The following is a 16,055-nucleotide window of genomic DNA, read 5'->3' on the forward strand; positions in this document are numbered from 1 at the left end:
TTTTCGTTCTGTATGTCTTCTCCAAGTTATGGGCAGGTATGATAAGTAATGGGGATTTTACAGGTTTAGCTGACAGTTTTGGCTTAAAATTTTTTGTTACTGGTGGTGATAAGTGAGAAAGAAAGACCTTAGCTTGACTCTTAGGGCAGGCCTACACTATGGGGCTAAGTCGACCGAAGTTATGCAACTCCAACTATGAGAATAACTTAACTGGAGTTGACATACCTTAGTTCGATTTACTGCGGTGTCTACACTGTGCTGGGTCGACTTACCTTATGCTTGTCGGTCCGGAGGAGTACCAGAGTTGATGGGAGAGTGATCGGTGGTGGATTTAGTGGGTCTTCACTGGACCCGCTAATTTGATCCCTGGTGGATCGATCGCTGCAGTGTCGATCCATGGTAAGTGAAGACAAGCCCTTAGAGCCTAACATGAGTGTGCAGGTCTAGAAGTTAAAGATTTTTTTTCTATTTTTTGATTGCAAATTTGCTCTGGAATGAGTGAAATACAATAAAGATCAAAACCCACAAAGCCATCTTTATATTTTCAGAATAGAAGCCTAGGTGCTGCACCACCTGGCTTGAAGTAGTTTCCATTATATAAAAAGTTTACAGTTTGGTTCAGTGGATCTCAGCACCTCCATTATATAAATTGTTCCAGCACCCCTGAATAGAAGTGCACTTCAAGGTTGTGTAATAGTCACAATTATACCCTCTTTTTTTATGGTCATAGAATTCTAAAATACTTTGTGGTGTGGCACAGTATTCAGCATTTGTGGGGTTTTATTTTTCATGTTCATTGAATACAAATTATAGACCTGTTAGTATATGAATAAGATTTTACATCCCTAAATGAAAAAAAAATTAGAAAACAGCGTTGAAAAATGGAGGAAAAGACGCAGGTTATGCAGTTGAAAGAATGGAAAATAGGAGAAAAAAATATGAGAGAGTATAAAAGCAAGGGAGACATTAAGCCTTGGCACCTATATTTTTACTCTGAGTATTCTGAGGTGTTTTGGTGTCAAGGAAATTACTGGCACCTGAACTGGGGAGTTAGGCAATCAGAGGTAGTGGCATGACAGCAGGGGAATGGAATGAACAGGTGGAGATTGAGGAATAAGTAAGAGCGCTATGTAAAGTATGGTTTGCAGTGTACCAGAATTGCTGCAAAATTTGATCAAACAGCAGTTTGTGTGATGCACCACATAATAGCTGCTGAACTAAGTGGTTAGTAATAATAATACTTGAGGGACCTGGTGGGTTAGGTAGCATCTTTTTTTGGATCAACTTGTATTGGTGAGAGAGACAAGCTTTCCAGCTTACACAGAGCTCTTCTTCAGGTCTGGGAAATATGACTTTTCTCTGAGTGCGTTTCCTACACCTGAAGAAGAGCACATAATTAATGCCAAATGATATAATAAAAAGTAATGTTATAATTAAAAAACAGCAGCACAACAATAGCAACCCACTATCGTTGTTTGTGTTATACCACATGGAAATCCATATTTTGTAATGGACTTAGAACTCTCTTATAACTCTAAGTATGAGCAGAGGGGGAATCTCTGTCACACACTGAGCATTACAGAGTTCTTGGTTGCTCTGGGCTGCAGAGCTGCCTGTGTACGAAAGTCAGGAGGCAGCCATAAATTAGAGAAGCTGCCGCCTTTGCCGCCCCCCCCCGCTCCTCCCCCCCAAGTGGTGCATTCTGGATTGCAACCCCTGGAGGTATAACACAGAAACTCACCATGTGTTTCCGAATTTGCAATGTGATTTGGATAGAAATGTTCACTGGTATAGGATGTTCCAACAAGTGCAATGAACTAGGGCAACTTTTTCTGAATAACTTATTTTGAAAAAAATGGAGACTTGATAAAATCCTCGTTTACTTGTTTTCTCTTTTAGATTGGGAAATGCAAATTTTAAAGTGTTGTTAAAATATAGATCAATGGCATGATATTAGTATGTTGAATTATATGCAATAGGTCTAACTTTTCCTTTAGCTCCTTACAACAAAATAACAGTAGCTTTACAGGAATTTTGCCTTTCTCCTACTTCTGTAGCAATAAACATTTACGGTAGAAATTAAAGTCAAGTTGACAGAACTGTACGTTCAAATAATATTGGAGGTCAGATATGTATAAGCATTTTTGTTGGTTCCCTACTCTAAAAATATCTCTTATTTTTTAGTTCTACAAACACGTTGTACAGAGTGTTGAGAAATTCATTCAAAAGGTACGTAACTTGAGCGTATTGTATTAACATACAGATATAAACCAGGACTTAATATTCTACTATTTGAAATATAAATGAGAAGAGATTTTTTTTGTGGTGTGTGAGTATATATACAGATAAATATTTTGTGTGCATATAAAATTACAAAATTGAGTGGAATATCAGTCATGCAAAAATTCTGCATAAATAAGATAGTTCTCTTGATTGGAAAATAAGTTGGTGGTATATGTAAGATGAAATTGTTGCCTGAATGAGTACAGAGATAAGGTTATTAAAGTATTACTATTCTTTTTAGATCAGTTATCTTCAGAATTGGTATTAATTTTGTTTGTGTGTTCATGTAGAGTTAAAGGGATGCTGTCAACTTGAAAATTAGTCAGTTTAAACAAAGAAGAGTTTCATGTATTACAGCTTCCCTTGATTTCCTGCTAATATTTTCCATAGATTATAAAGTTTACAAAGGGACAACTGTCACCATCTAGTTTGGCTTGTATAACACAGGCCATAGAACTTCACTCAGTGATTCCTGCATTGAACTCAGTAATTTATGTTTGAACTGGAGCTTTTAGAAAGACATAGAATCTTGATTTAAAGATTCCAAGTGCTGGAGAATTTACTACATCAGTTGGTAAACTTTTCCAATGGTTAATTACCCTACTGTTAAAAATTTTCATCTTAGTCCCAGGTTGAATTTTTCTATAGTCAGGTTTCTGTTGTTGGCTCTTGTTATGCCTTTGTCTAAATCATGAGAACTTTGTAGTCTAAGATATCTTCTGCCTGATAGATATGCATTGTGATCAAATTACCTCTTAACCTTCTCTAATAAGAATATTAAGCTCATAAAGTCTCTCATTATAAGGCATGTTTTCCAGAGCACAAGTCATTCTTGTGGACTATACTAAATTTAACAACGGTACTCTCAGTGTAGTATGAGAGCAGGGGTAGGCAACCTATGGCACGCTTGCCAAAGGTGACACTCGAGCTGATTTTCAGTGGCACTCCCACTGCCCGGGTCCTGACCACCGGTCCAGTGGACTCTGCATTTTAATTTAATTTTAAATGAAGCTTCTTAAACATTTTTAAAACCTTATTTACTTTACATACAACAATAGTTTAGTTATATATTAAAGACTTATAGAAAGAGACCTTCTAAAAATGTTAAAATGTATTACTGGCACACAAAACCTTAAATTAGAGTGAATAAATGAAGACTCGGCACACCGCTTCTGAAAGGTTGCCGACCCCTGTATTAGAGCGTCATGTGTGGAGTTAGTGTGGTATAGCTATTGGGCTTTAAATTCAAAGTCCACCTCATACTGCACTCATGTCCTCATGTAAACACTCCCTTAGATGCATAAGACCTTACGTTGGCTGTGTTAAAATGTTTATTTTTTCATTATGTTCAGTTTACAAAGCAATCCATTTCTCTCCTTGTATCAGTGACATGTCCTTGTCATTCCTTACAACCCTACCTTATATGCCATTTGCAGACTTTATCAGTGCTGATTTAATATTTTCGTCCAGATCATTAACAGGTTATTGAATAACATTGCACTGAGAACCACCACTGCCAGGATTCCAATTGAAATAACTCCCTTGATGATTCCCCATTAACAATTGCATTTTGAGCTCCATCTCTGTTTTTATTTAATTTCGTATGTGCCATATTGATTTTGCATAGTACTAAATTTTAAATCAGAATATTGTGCACTACTAAGTCATACATCTTATAGAAGTTTAAAGTATATCACATCAGCAGTTACCAGATGCGTAATCTTATCAACAAATTATATTAAATTAATTTGAGGAGACTTATTTTGATTAAAGTTGTCAGCCATTCCATTATTTTGCCTGAAATCCATGTCAGGCTAATTGTCCTATATTTACCCAGGAGATTCAGTTTACCTTTATTTAAATACTGGCACAGCTTTGGCTTTCTTCCAGTTCTCTGACTCTTCTCTGCTTTTCCAAGATTTAATAAAAATGTACTCAAATGTTCCAAAAGGTGCTCAGCCAACTCTCTTAAAATTCTTGGATACAAGTTACCCAGACCTGATCACTTAAAAAAAAAGTGTTGTTTTTTTTTAAATGGATGCTTTTTAGCATCCTCCTTAGTTTCTGTTTGAAAAGAGACTCTCTTGTCATTGTGTGACATGAATTAGTAGTAGTAATTTATTTATGGCAGTAGCCGCTTTCTGCCAGGTACTTTCCAACTGTAAGGGTGGTCTCTTCTCCAGGGAACTCAGAGTCTAATGCATGTAATAGATACACTGTCCAGCTTTATTTCAGATACATAAATATTTATTGAACGCTTCTGCCGCTACTGCATCATTATTAAAAATTTTACAGTCTTCATCTAGTAATGGTCATATACCATTTCTAGAATTCCTTTTGTTCCTGATATATTTAAAAATTCCTTCTTATTGTCCTTAACCCTATTAGTCATAGGTATTTTTTGGATACCTTAGTTTCCTAAGGTGGAGTTGGTTTTAAACATGGTGTTGTTCAGTGTGACTGTTAATATACGGATTAGAAACAGGACCAGAAGGCGAGAAGCAACAGAGACTGGGATTGAGTGTGGGCAATGGGAGTTAAGGCTTATTCTACTCAAATCCTGAACAACTGATATACAGCCTCAGACTGGTAAACATAATACACCAATGTGCGCACATGTCAATTTCAAATTTGTAATTCTTATAAAGTAATTAATTAAAAAAAACTGATGAAAGTTTTCATAAACATTATAGAAAAACCTCTCATAGCAATAGTTAACAGTGTGACACTAAATGTCACTTGATTACACACAGTATTATAAAACCACAAACAGAACTATGCATAGTATAATTTATGAAAGCGATACTAACCTTGTATCAAGTGCAGAAACATGTACTTATTGGTAAACGTAGTTAGAAGTTAAGGATGCCTGATGGTAGTTCAGGATAAGGATGGAAATATGTGGGATCTAGGTAGTGGACGAGAGGTAGTTGAGGTGAGAAGCGGGAATTAATGGAGGTAGTGTACATTGGATGTTTGGATGACTTGTATCTTATTTCCTTGCTTTTTATGATTTGCATTGGTGATAGGTACACCTATTTATTCACCTGAATGCTAAGCTAATGATATTTTAATGGGAATATTTTGAAATACACATCCATTTCAGTTGTGTGCACACACCCAGTGAACTGTTGCTGGAGAATTTTACCTCAGCGGTACCCATCAAGGCAGCGTATGTGTTCTCTGCTGCCTCATGCTGCTGTGCGATGGTGTATAGGGCGGAGCCTCCCCCTCGACCTCTGTTTCTTCTTACCGCCCACAATGGTTGTTGGAACATTCTTCCTTGCTTCTGCAAGTTCTTCTTTGAATAGATGCAGATGTGTATTCCACTTAGGTGTGTGCACACCCAGCACACCGGAGCTGGAAATTTTGCCAAGCAGTACACGTAGAGAGGCGGCACTCCCCCCTCGTGGCTGTGGCTCCTCTGCTGGCTATGTGAGGCAGCGCCACCCAAATCCCTCTCAGTTCCATCTTTTTGCCCATGGCTGGAGTCAGAGATCTGTGTGGTTGTCACCTCACAAATAGTCTTAGTCTAGTTCTTATTGTATGTAGTTAGTAGTTAATGTTAGTATTAGTTGTAGGGCTGTCAAGCTATTAAAAAAATTAATTGTGCAATTAATCGCACTGTTAAACAATACTAGAATACCATTTATTTAAATATTTTTGGATGTTTTCTACTTTTTCAAATATATTGATTTCAGTTATAACAGTACAAAGTGTACAGTGCTCACTGTATTTATTTTTTATTACAAATATTTGCACTGTAAAAAACAATGAAATAGTATTTTTCAATTCACCTAATACATACTGTAGTGCAATTCTTTATTATGAAAGTTGAACTTACAAATGTAGAATTATGTACCAAAAAAACCTGCATTCAAAAATAAAACAATGTAAAACTTTAGAGCCTACAAGTGCACTCAGTCCTACTTCTTGTTCAGATAGTTGCTCAGGCAAACAAGTTTGTTTACATTTGCAGGAGATAATGCTGCCTGCTTCTTGTTTACAGTGTCACCTGAAAGCGAGAACAGGCATTTGCATGCCATTGTTGTAGCTTGGGTCTCAAGATATTTACGTGCGAGATGCGCTAAAGATTCATACGTCCTTTCATGCTTCAACCACCATTCCAGAGGACGTGCGTCCATGCTGATGATGGATTCTGCTTGATAACAATCCAAAGTAGTGTGGTTCATGATGCATGTTCATTTTTGTCATCTGAGTCAGATGCCACCAACAGAAATTGATTTTCTTTTTTGGTGGCTTGGGTTCTGTAGTTTCTGTGTCAGAGTGTTGCTCTTTTAAGACTTCTGAAAGCATTCTCCACACCCTGTCCCTCTCAGATTTTGGAGGGCACTTCAGATTCTTAAACCTTGGGTCTAACGTTGCGACTATCTTTAGAAATCTGATATTGGAACCTTCTTTGTTTTTTTGTCATATCTGCAGTGAAAGCGTTCTTAAATCAAACAATATATGTGAGGTTGTCATTTGAGACTACCATATCACAAAATATATGGCAGAATGCAGGTAAAACCATGGAGCAGGAGACATACAATTCTCTTCCAAGGAGTTCAGTCACAAATTTAATTAACACAATTTTTTTAATGAACATTATCAGTATGGAAGCATGTCCTCTGGAATGCTGGTCGAAGCATGAAGCGGCATACGAATGTTGAGCATATCTGGCACATAAATACCTTGCAACGCCAGCTACAAAAGTGCCATGCAAATGTCTGTTCTCACTTTCAGGTGACATTGTAAATAAGCAGGGAGCATTATCTCCCATAAATGTAAACAAACTTGTTTCTCTTACTGATTGGCTGCACAAGAAGTAGGACAGAATGGAGTAGTAGGCTCTAAAGTTTTACATTTTGTTTTTCAGTGCAGTTATGTAACAACAAAAAAAATCTACATTTGTATGTTGCACTTTTAGATAAAGAGATTACACAACAGTGCTAATATGAGGTGAATTGAAAAATACTGTTTCTTTTGTTATATTTACAGTGCAAATATTTGGAATCAAAAGTAATATAAAGTGAGCACTGTACACTTTGTATTCTGTGTTGTAATTGAAATCAATAAATTTGAAAATGTAGAAAAACATCCGAAAATATTTAATAAATTTAAATTGGTATTCTGTTTAACAGTGCGATTAAAACTGCGATTAATAGCAATTAATTTTTTTGAATTAATTGCATGGGTTAATTGTGATTAATCGACAGCCCTAGTTAGTTGTAGTGGTCTGTTCCCCTGGTGGTACCCTCACTGGGGTTTAAATATTGTCCTCTGTGCGGAGAAGCAATCCCTATACGCTGTACCTTCTTTGTCGTAGCAAGAGCCACCTCAAAAAGCATTGTTCAATCTGCAGATTGCTCAAGAAAAGAACACTGGTGGTTTAGGACCTTCGCCTTAAGCAGCACCTGCTTGAACAGTCCATGTGGCCTGGTCTGGTACTGAGGCCCTCATCATGTCGAAGATCACGCTTGGGCTCTCTCAGGAGTCATGTCACTCCTCCCCTTCTCTTTAGCTGGTTCTACTGATGTATGAGAAGGAAGAACCAGACCCAGTTCGGACAGGAGCTTCCTCATCATCCCCAGACCACCACCAATAGAAGGAGTTGTTGCAGGGGGTTGCTGTTGATTTATAAATCTTGCTAGAGGAGGTCCAGGACCCTTAGCATCAACTCCTGGGCATTTTACAACCACAGGGACTGGTCAGCATGGCCCTCCCAATCACCTAGGCCATATTAGAACTAGTCAGAGCAGTTTGTGTCCCTACACCAAAAAGAGCCAACAGATGCTATTTTGTGCTGGCCAAGGGTGTGGACTTCTTGTTTTCTCATCCTGCCCCCAAGAAGTTAGGGGAACAAGTGGCTACGGAGAGAGCTTGGTCACACTACCAAAAATTTACTGCAGCAGTTAAAGAATCAGGGAGAATAGACCTCCTAGGTAGGAAGGTTTTCTCCTCTGCAGACCTCAAATTTCATATTGCTAATTACCAGGCCTTTATTTTAACCATTTGAACATCTGTGCTAGGCTTGTGACATTTAAAGATAAGCTACCTATGGAAGACTCAGTCCAGTTCCAGTCCTCTCTGGATGAGGGGAGTTTGGTAGCAAAGGTGGCTCTTCAGGCTGCGGTAGATACCGCAGATACAGCATCCAGATCTTTAGCCACAGCACTGGACATGCGAAGGAGCTTGTGGCTTCAATCATTGGGCTTCCCTAGAGAGGTCCAAAATACTATCCAAGACCTCCCCTTCGATGAGTCCAGCCTTTTTAATGAAAAGACAGACGCATCTCTCTGTTCTCTAAAGGACTCAAGATCCACCCTGCAATCCCTGGGAATTTACACTCCAGCCCCGTTCCCATTCATGCTTCTTTTCATAAGAGTGAACATGCCAAGTTTTCTTAACTGTTCTTCATAGGTCGGGTTTTCTAAACCTTTAATCATTTTTGTTGCTCTTCCCTGGATATACCCACATATTTCCTAAAGTGTAGTGCTAAATTTGGACACAGCACTCCAGCTGATACCTCACTTGTATAGAGTAGAGCAGGACAATTACCTCCTGACTCTTTGGACTTGTCTACACTTAAAATGCTGCAGCGGCACTGCTTCAGTGAAGACACTACCTATGCTGATGGGAGTGCTTTTTATGTCAGCATAGGTAATGCACCTCCCCAGGAGGCAGTAGCTAGGTCAGTAGGAGAATTCTCCCGTTTACTTATCGCTTTCTACACTAGGGGTTAGGTCAGTTTAATTGCATTATTCAGGGGTGTGGATTTTTCAGGTCCCCGAGCATCATAGTTATACCGATCTAATTTTCTAGTGTAGACGAGCCCTTATATACAACACTCCTGTGACTACATCCCAGAATGACATCATCCTTTTTTGCAACTGCATCACATTATTGACCCATTCAATTTGTGATCCTCTATAACCCGCCAGATCCTTTTTAGCAGTGCTGCCACTTAGCTAGTTGTAGTTACGCATTTAATTTTTACTTCCTAAGTATAGTCCTTTGCTTGTCTTTACTGAATTTCATCTTGTTGATTTCAGTCCAATTCTCTTAGTTTATGAAGGTCATTGTGAATTCTAATCCTGTCCTCCGAAGTGCTTGCAACCTCTCCCAGCTTGCTGTCATCCGCAGGCTTTATAATCTTACTCTCCACTCCATTATCCAAGTCATTAATGAAAATATTGAATACTGGACCCGGGACTGACCCCAGCGGGATTCTGCTACATATATCTTCCCAATTTGATAGCAAACCATTCATAGATGGATAACTACTATTTCAGTTCAGTCTTTAACCAGTTGTGCACCCATCTTGTAGTAATTTCATCTAGATCATGTTTTCCTACTTTGCTTATGAGAATGTTATGTGGGACTATGTCAAAAGCCTTACTAAAATCAAGATATATCACTTCTGCTTCCTCCCCTATCCACTAGGCTAGTAACCCTGTCAGAGAAGGAAATTAGGTTGGTTTGGCATGATTTGTTCTTGACCAATACGTGATGATTATTCATTGTAACTCTATTATCCTCTAGGTGTTTACAAATTAATTGTTTTTAATTATTTGTTCCAGTATTTTTTCAGGTGTTGAAGTTAGGCTGATTGGTTTATAATTCCCTGGGTCCTCTCTGTTCCCCTTTCAAAAGATAGGTACTGTGATTGTCCCTTTTCCAGTTTTCTGGGACCTCACCCGTGCTTCTTGAGTTCTCAAAGATAATTGCTCACGGTTCTGAGATGACTTCAACTAATCTCTTAAGTACCCTCGGATGAATTTTACTCACTTAAATACATCTAACTTACCAAAATATTCTTTAATCTGTTCTTTCCATGTTTTGGCTTGTGGTCCTTCCCCCTTGTTAATTAATTGTGTTGAGTATCTGGTTACTATTAATGTTTTTTAGTGAAGATTGAAGAAAAATGGGCATTAAACATCTCAGCCTTCTTGATGTCATCAGTTTAGTGCTCTTTCCCCACTAACTATACCTACACTTTCCTCCTTCTTTATCATACTCCTAACATACTTATAGAACCTGTTCTTATTGCCTTTTATGTCCCTTGCTAAGTGTAACTCATTTCGTGCCTTAGCCTTTCTGATTTTGTTCCTACATGCTTGTGCGTGCTGTTCTTTTGTACTCCTCCTTAGCAATTCGTCCATGTTTCTATTTTTTGTAGGATTCCATTTTGTTTTTCAGGTCACTAAGAGCTCATGATGAAGCCATGTTGGCTTATTACTCTTTCTATCTTTCCGTCGCATTGGGATAATTTGCAGTATTGCCTTTAATATTGTCTCCTTGTGAAACTGCCAGCTCTCCTGAACTCCTTTATCCCTTAGATAATTAGTACAAGTGAGAAACCAGGTAAGAGATAATGCTGAAAGACTTAGCGCTGAGACTGGACAGCATATTAGACACATGAGTTTACAATAAGTAAAGGAGTACTTGTGGCACCTTAGAGACTAACCAATTTATTTCAGCGTGAGCTTTTGCATCCAATGAAGTGAGCTGTAGCTCACGAAAGCTCATGCTCAAATAAATTGGTTAGTCTCTAAGGTGCCACAAGTACTCCTTTTCTTTTTGCAAAGACAGACTAACACGGCTGTTACTCTGAAACATGAGTTTACAATGTGCTATACATATGTTTATGGGCTGCATGAGCCAAGAAGGTAACCATACCTATCCATACAGCTTCTGTGCAAACACTCCTGAAATATTGCTTATGGCATCATGTTGCTGACAGTTTAGAGGGATTCCAGAGAAGAACCACAAAAGTGATAGGAGGCTGCAGCGGTTGAGATTTAAGGAAAGATTAGAAAATCTAAATACATAGAGCTGGTTTAAGCAATGACTGAAGAACAAAACAAAGATCTTGGTATTCAAGATAAGTATTCAAGGTTGTAAACACCAAGGAGAGGAAGGAATTAATTATATGATGTTATATACTGGGTTACAAATGGAAGAAAACAAATGGAAAAATTAAGGTGAATATCCAGAAAAACGTCTTGATGATGAGTACTATTAAGTTGTGGACCACTTTTCCTGGGGAAATAGTGGGATCAGCAATAACTTGGGACTTTTAAAACTGGACTGTCCAAATTGCTAGGAAATGTAGAGATACAGACTAGAAGATGTTTTCTGTCTCTTATTTCTGTGACTCTAATGATAGGAAAGTTGCATTATTGTGTTTAAGATTCTAATTGCAACCAATACAAAATATAATTGAGAATATTTTATGAACTGTCTTAGGTTTCATTTATTTCTTAGGCTTGGTCTGTGCACTTAGTTGCACAAGTTTAAAGTTGTGTGTTTAAACCGATTTAGCTAAACAAGCATAAATGCCTGAGAGACTCTCTTAAATCAAGTTAAAACCTGTTTTAGGTTGGATCAGTAAATGTACAGATGCAAGATGTACTGATATAAGAGTGGCTGCACAAAGGTTTGCACCAGTTTAACTAAATCTGTCTTTAAACTGATTTTAGTTACAGTGGTTCAGCTTTGTGCATTCACAAGACCTTGGGAGTAATTTCTCCTGTGTAAAGTTTCCTTTGTAACTAGGATTGTATTTTATGCATTAGTGATCTTATAGGTACTACGCCATTTGTATATAATATAAGTTTCAAATTTTCCCAGAGTTTTAAAATGTTTACAATTGGTGTCATCTCAAGTAAATAAGCGTATGAGTGTTTAGAGACAGAAATAGTTAATAATTTGCTATTTCGGATGAAGGTTTGTCATATTGCTTACAGGGACTTCCAGTGAGCCAGTGTTTTGAGTGAGTGATTGATAAAAAGAAAAAAATATAGAGAAGCTTACTAACATCCAGCCCCCAACTCCCTTTGTTGAGATTCTTTCTCCCTGGTCATTAGTGCAGTGCTTTTTATTTGACCAAGGTACAAGAGCATTACATTTCTAAACTTGTTTTAGTTTAATTATAAGTCCAGTTTTTTTGGAATGATGTGAAATTTGATATGCAGCATGCTGCATATAAGTACTATGAGCTGAAAATTTGAACCAGGCTGTAATAATTGAGATGGCTTCACATTTATCATGTATATATACAGTGCAGACTTAGATATAAAATGCCTTTTTAAAAAATAGTATATATATTTAAAGTTTAATTGTTATGAGATTGATATCCATAGAACTTAGACTAAAAATTTTTGTGCACCATCACAAGCATTTACTTGTACTGGTAAGTCAATTTATAAAATGTAAGGAGTGGAAAAATCTAGTCATATGAGATTTTGTTGATATTTTCTGTCCTTGGGCTCTTAACTATGTGATTTTGTTCTTTTTCAGTTATACATTATTTTTAAACTATCTTCTTTGTGTAGTGCAAACCAGAATACAAGGTGCCTGGTCTCTATGTCATTGACTCTATTGTGCGACAGTCCCGGCATCAGTTTGGGCAAGAGAAGGATGTGTTTGCTCCTAGATTCAGCAATAATATCATCAGCACTTTCCAGAATTTATACCGTTGTCCTGGGGATGACAAGGTATGTCTTGTTTCTTCTAAAACTAACACAATTATTAGAATTTCTTTTTTCAAAGAAAATTAAAAAGGTTTGACGACATTAGTGTTTTATTTTAGCAGACCTAATTGTAACCCGTATAACTCTTCTTAAGGAAATTTTTAAAAAAATCTGAAAGTATATGTGGTCTGAGGGAGAACAGTCTCCAATTAGATCCAGGGGCACTTCTACCTAAGGTGCTTGTGAAGAGAGACAACTGGTTGAAATGAGGTGTCTATATGAGAAGAGAGAGCAAGATCTATGTAGAAGTGTACTGCAAAGGAATGTCGTCCATCCGTCCCCCCCGCGCGCCCCCCCCCGCCTATTGTGAGGACAGTAGATAGGAAGTTTCTACAAGGTGTATCGGAGGAGGTGATTGGATATGTATTCTCAGGATGAGCCAACACATTTTGGTTCAGAATTGGAAGAGAGAGCAGCAGCAATGCATGACACTTTCCAAATTGATGGTATCCAGTATGAAAAAATTGTATTGGTAAAATTAGTATAGTCTTGAATTGTGAATTATATGAAATACCTTGGAAAGAAAGTACAACTTTTATTTGTGGCGGAATCCTTATGCCAATTTTGTGTTTGGCAGAGCTGACGGGGAGACGGTAAAGTTGTTGTTTTAAGCTACCTTTCCACTCCTTTGATTGTGAGGATAGCCAGGGACTGAACAGTTCTAACTTTCACTATATGGAACAGTTCTTTTGGGGCCTTTCCAACGAGCCAGGGTCACTGCCAGAACGTCCCTACGCAGGTGGGAGGTAGGGAAGACTAACAGGAGGCACAGCCAGCTCTACCCCAGAAAAGGAATCTTCCACTCTTATGTAGGTGTTGATTAAAAATACACTTTTTGTGTATGCTCAATAGAATGTTGACAAATCAAACGCAGTTTTCCTGGGAACACACAAAAGCATTCAAGGAAGGCTATTTCTGTACCATATTCAACTTTCTATCTCCTGAAATTTCTGTGCTAGAGTTGTTCATTAGAAGGCTGTGAGAACATGGTTTTATAACATGGAAAATGACTCTTTTCTCCTCTTTTCTTGCTCCCAACTCCAAGTCACTTTGTTTTTTAAAAATTGCTAAATGTAGTTTTGTTCAAACTTTCAAAAATAAATCACCTTTGGGCAGAATTAAAACACAGAAAATTTCAGCATGATAATTGAAGGTTTTGGAGAGCTAAGAGCAACTCAAAACAGGTTTAGGATGGAAGCACTTTTGTAAGCTTAAGTTGATTTAAAATGAGCTAGTTAAATTGACATCACAATTCTCTTTATGAAATTGCTGAGACTATTTTCACAGTTCCTTGCAGAGTGTTAAAGGAAACTGACATCTAAGTCCAAAGTTCATCTATATTATTGCAATACTTTCTAATTATTGTAATTCAGTGTGAAAGCTCTTCCAGATTAATACTTTAAAATACACTACTTCATCAACAAAATTACATTTTAAAAATAGCCTCTAGCATGACTTACACACACAGTTTTGGGCTCCTTCTGCTGTCTCAGCAGCAGTAGGTAACTGTAATTATTCTGAGTTGTGCACATTTCAGTGGACAAAAATGATGCTGGTGCTCAGAAGTAGATACATTTGAGCCATGTTTAATATGTGCTTGTATTAAAATGCTAGGAGGGGAGGAAAGATTTCTTGTTTTTAAGTGTCAATAACTCTTAAATTATTCCCTTAAGATTATTTTCTAGTGTTATCCCCCAAGAATAATAGTACAGAATTTGGAGGAGCCAAACTAATACTTTTCTAGTATGCTTCTAAATATGCAAGACTTTCTACCTTCATAAATTGACAGTATCAAACATGACAGTCATCATGTAGTTTTCTAGCTTTAATCCTTTTGTTGTCCTATCTTTCCTTTAGAGTAAAATTGTTAGAGTGCTAAATTTGTGGCAGAAGAATAATGTATTCAAGAGTGAAATTATTCAGCCTCTCCTGGATATGGCAGCAGGAATTCCTCCTCCAGTTTTGACTCCAGTTTTGCCCAGTACAACAGCTGCTATGAGCAACAATACACCAGGTAAAGGAAAATGGGATATAAGTCTCTCAGTGAATTAGAAAGCTTGCTTCAACATTTGGAACAGAATTTTCTGTTCGGCTATCAACATTTGCCAACTTGACATGCTTGAAATTGGACCAAAATTTTCACTAGCCTTCAGGAAAGTATTAAAACTAAATTGAATGGTTTGAAAGATGAAAGTTGATCTACTAATAACTAACCAGCATGTAGGTCAGGGAAGTACCATAAATAGAAAGTGGTCAGGCCAGTTACATTTACTTCCCAAATACACATGCTTTCTTTATTTGTAATATGCAGTTTGTCCAAGGGTGCATTTGTTTAAATCAGAGAAATTTAAATTACTGATTTTAGTCGTGATTTAAATAATCAATTTCATTCTTGTTTTGCATTTGTACTTCTAAGTTATTTTCCTAGAGAAGAGTAGATTCTCATTAAAATGTTGAATTGCAATATAATATAGACCAGGGATCGGTAACCTTTGGCACGTGGCCCTCCAGGGACAGTTTGTTTACCTGCATATCTGCAGGTTCAGCTGATTGCAGCTCCCAGTGGCCGCGGTTCACCGTCCCAGGCCAATGGGGGCTGCGTGAAGCGGCGCAGGCCGAGGGATATTTTTGTTCATAGATTGGAAGAGGAAAGCAAGCTTTCCTGTTTTTTCAACTACCATTCAGTTTCTTAACTTTGAATGAACTAGTCATTGAACTGAACTAGTTGAATAAACTGAAATGAAGAAAATATTCTCTCTCCACCTGCAAAAGAGGCTTCTGCTGTTAAAATTTGGTTTAGCACTTCTTCAAACTCTAGTTGCAGGTACTTAGCCAGTGACTTCCACTTCAGTATTTGACTTTCTTAAAAATTTTGGCAACAAATATGTACTGTTTAGTATTAATTTTGTAATATGATTTAAATGATTGTAATAAATTATTGTAAATTTAGGTTTTATCACATTGTCATTTCAAATTTAATTTTAAATAGGTTTATTGAAAAAAATCTATTAAAATTTAAGAAATCCAATTTAAATAAAAAAAATACATTTTTTTCCCAACAAACTTCCATTTTTTTATCCACCCTGTTTTATCCAATAAAAAAGGGTTTTATGGTTGCAAATGCAAATGATGGATCAGTGAACTATCCTGGGGGGGGACCTTGTTAAATATTGGTGCCATAAGTGTGTGAGAATCTCTTATCGAGGATCATTGTCTTGCATTTACTTCAAGCAA

General features: G+C 37.3%; 1 protein-coding gene across 2 annotated transcripts in view; it reads left to right on the forward strand.

The window, feature by feature from the left end:
- Positions 1-16,055, forward strand: part of SCAF8 (SR-related CTD associated factor 8) — a 135,833-nt gene that overhangs the window by 23,333 nt on the left and 96,445 nt on the right. For both annotated transcript variants that reach the window (XM_073337718.2, XM_073337716.2), the window contains exons 3-5: positions 2,185-2,229; positions 12,624-12,785; positions 14,679-14,835. In XM_073337718.2, the coding sequence (XP_073193819.2) occupies positions 2,185-2,229; positions 12,624-12,785; positions 14,679-14,835 (364 nt within the window). The remainder of the gene's footprint in view (positions 1-2,184; positions 2,230-12,623; positions 12,786-14,678; positions 14,836-16,055) is intronic.

This window comes from Lepidochelys kempii, chromosome 3 (genome assembly GCF_965140285.1).
Source record: "Lepidochelys kempii isolate rLepKem1 chromosome 3, rLepKem1.hap1, whole genome shotgun sequence".
Classification (NCBI taxonomy): domain Eukaryota; kingdom Metazoa; phylum Chordata; order Testudines; family Cheloniidae; genus Lepidochelys; species Lepidochelys kempii.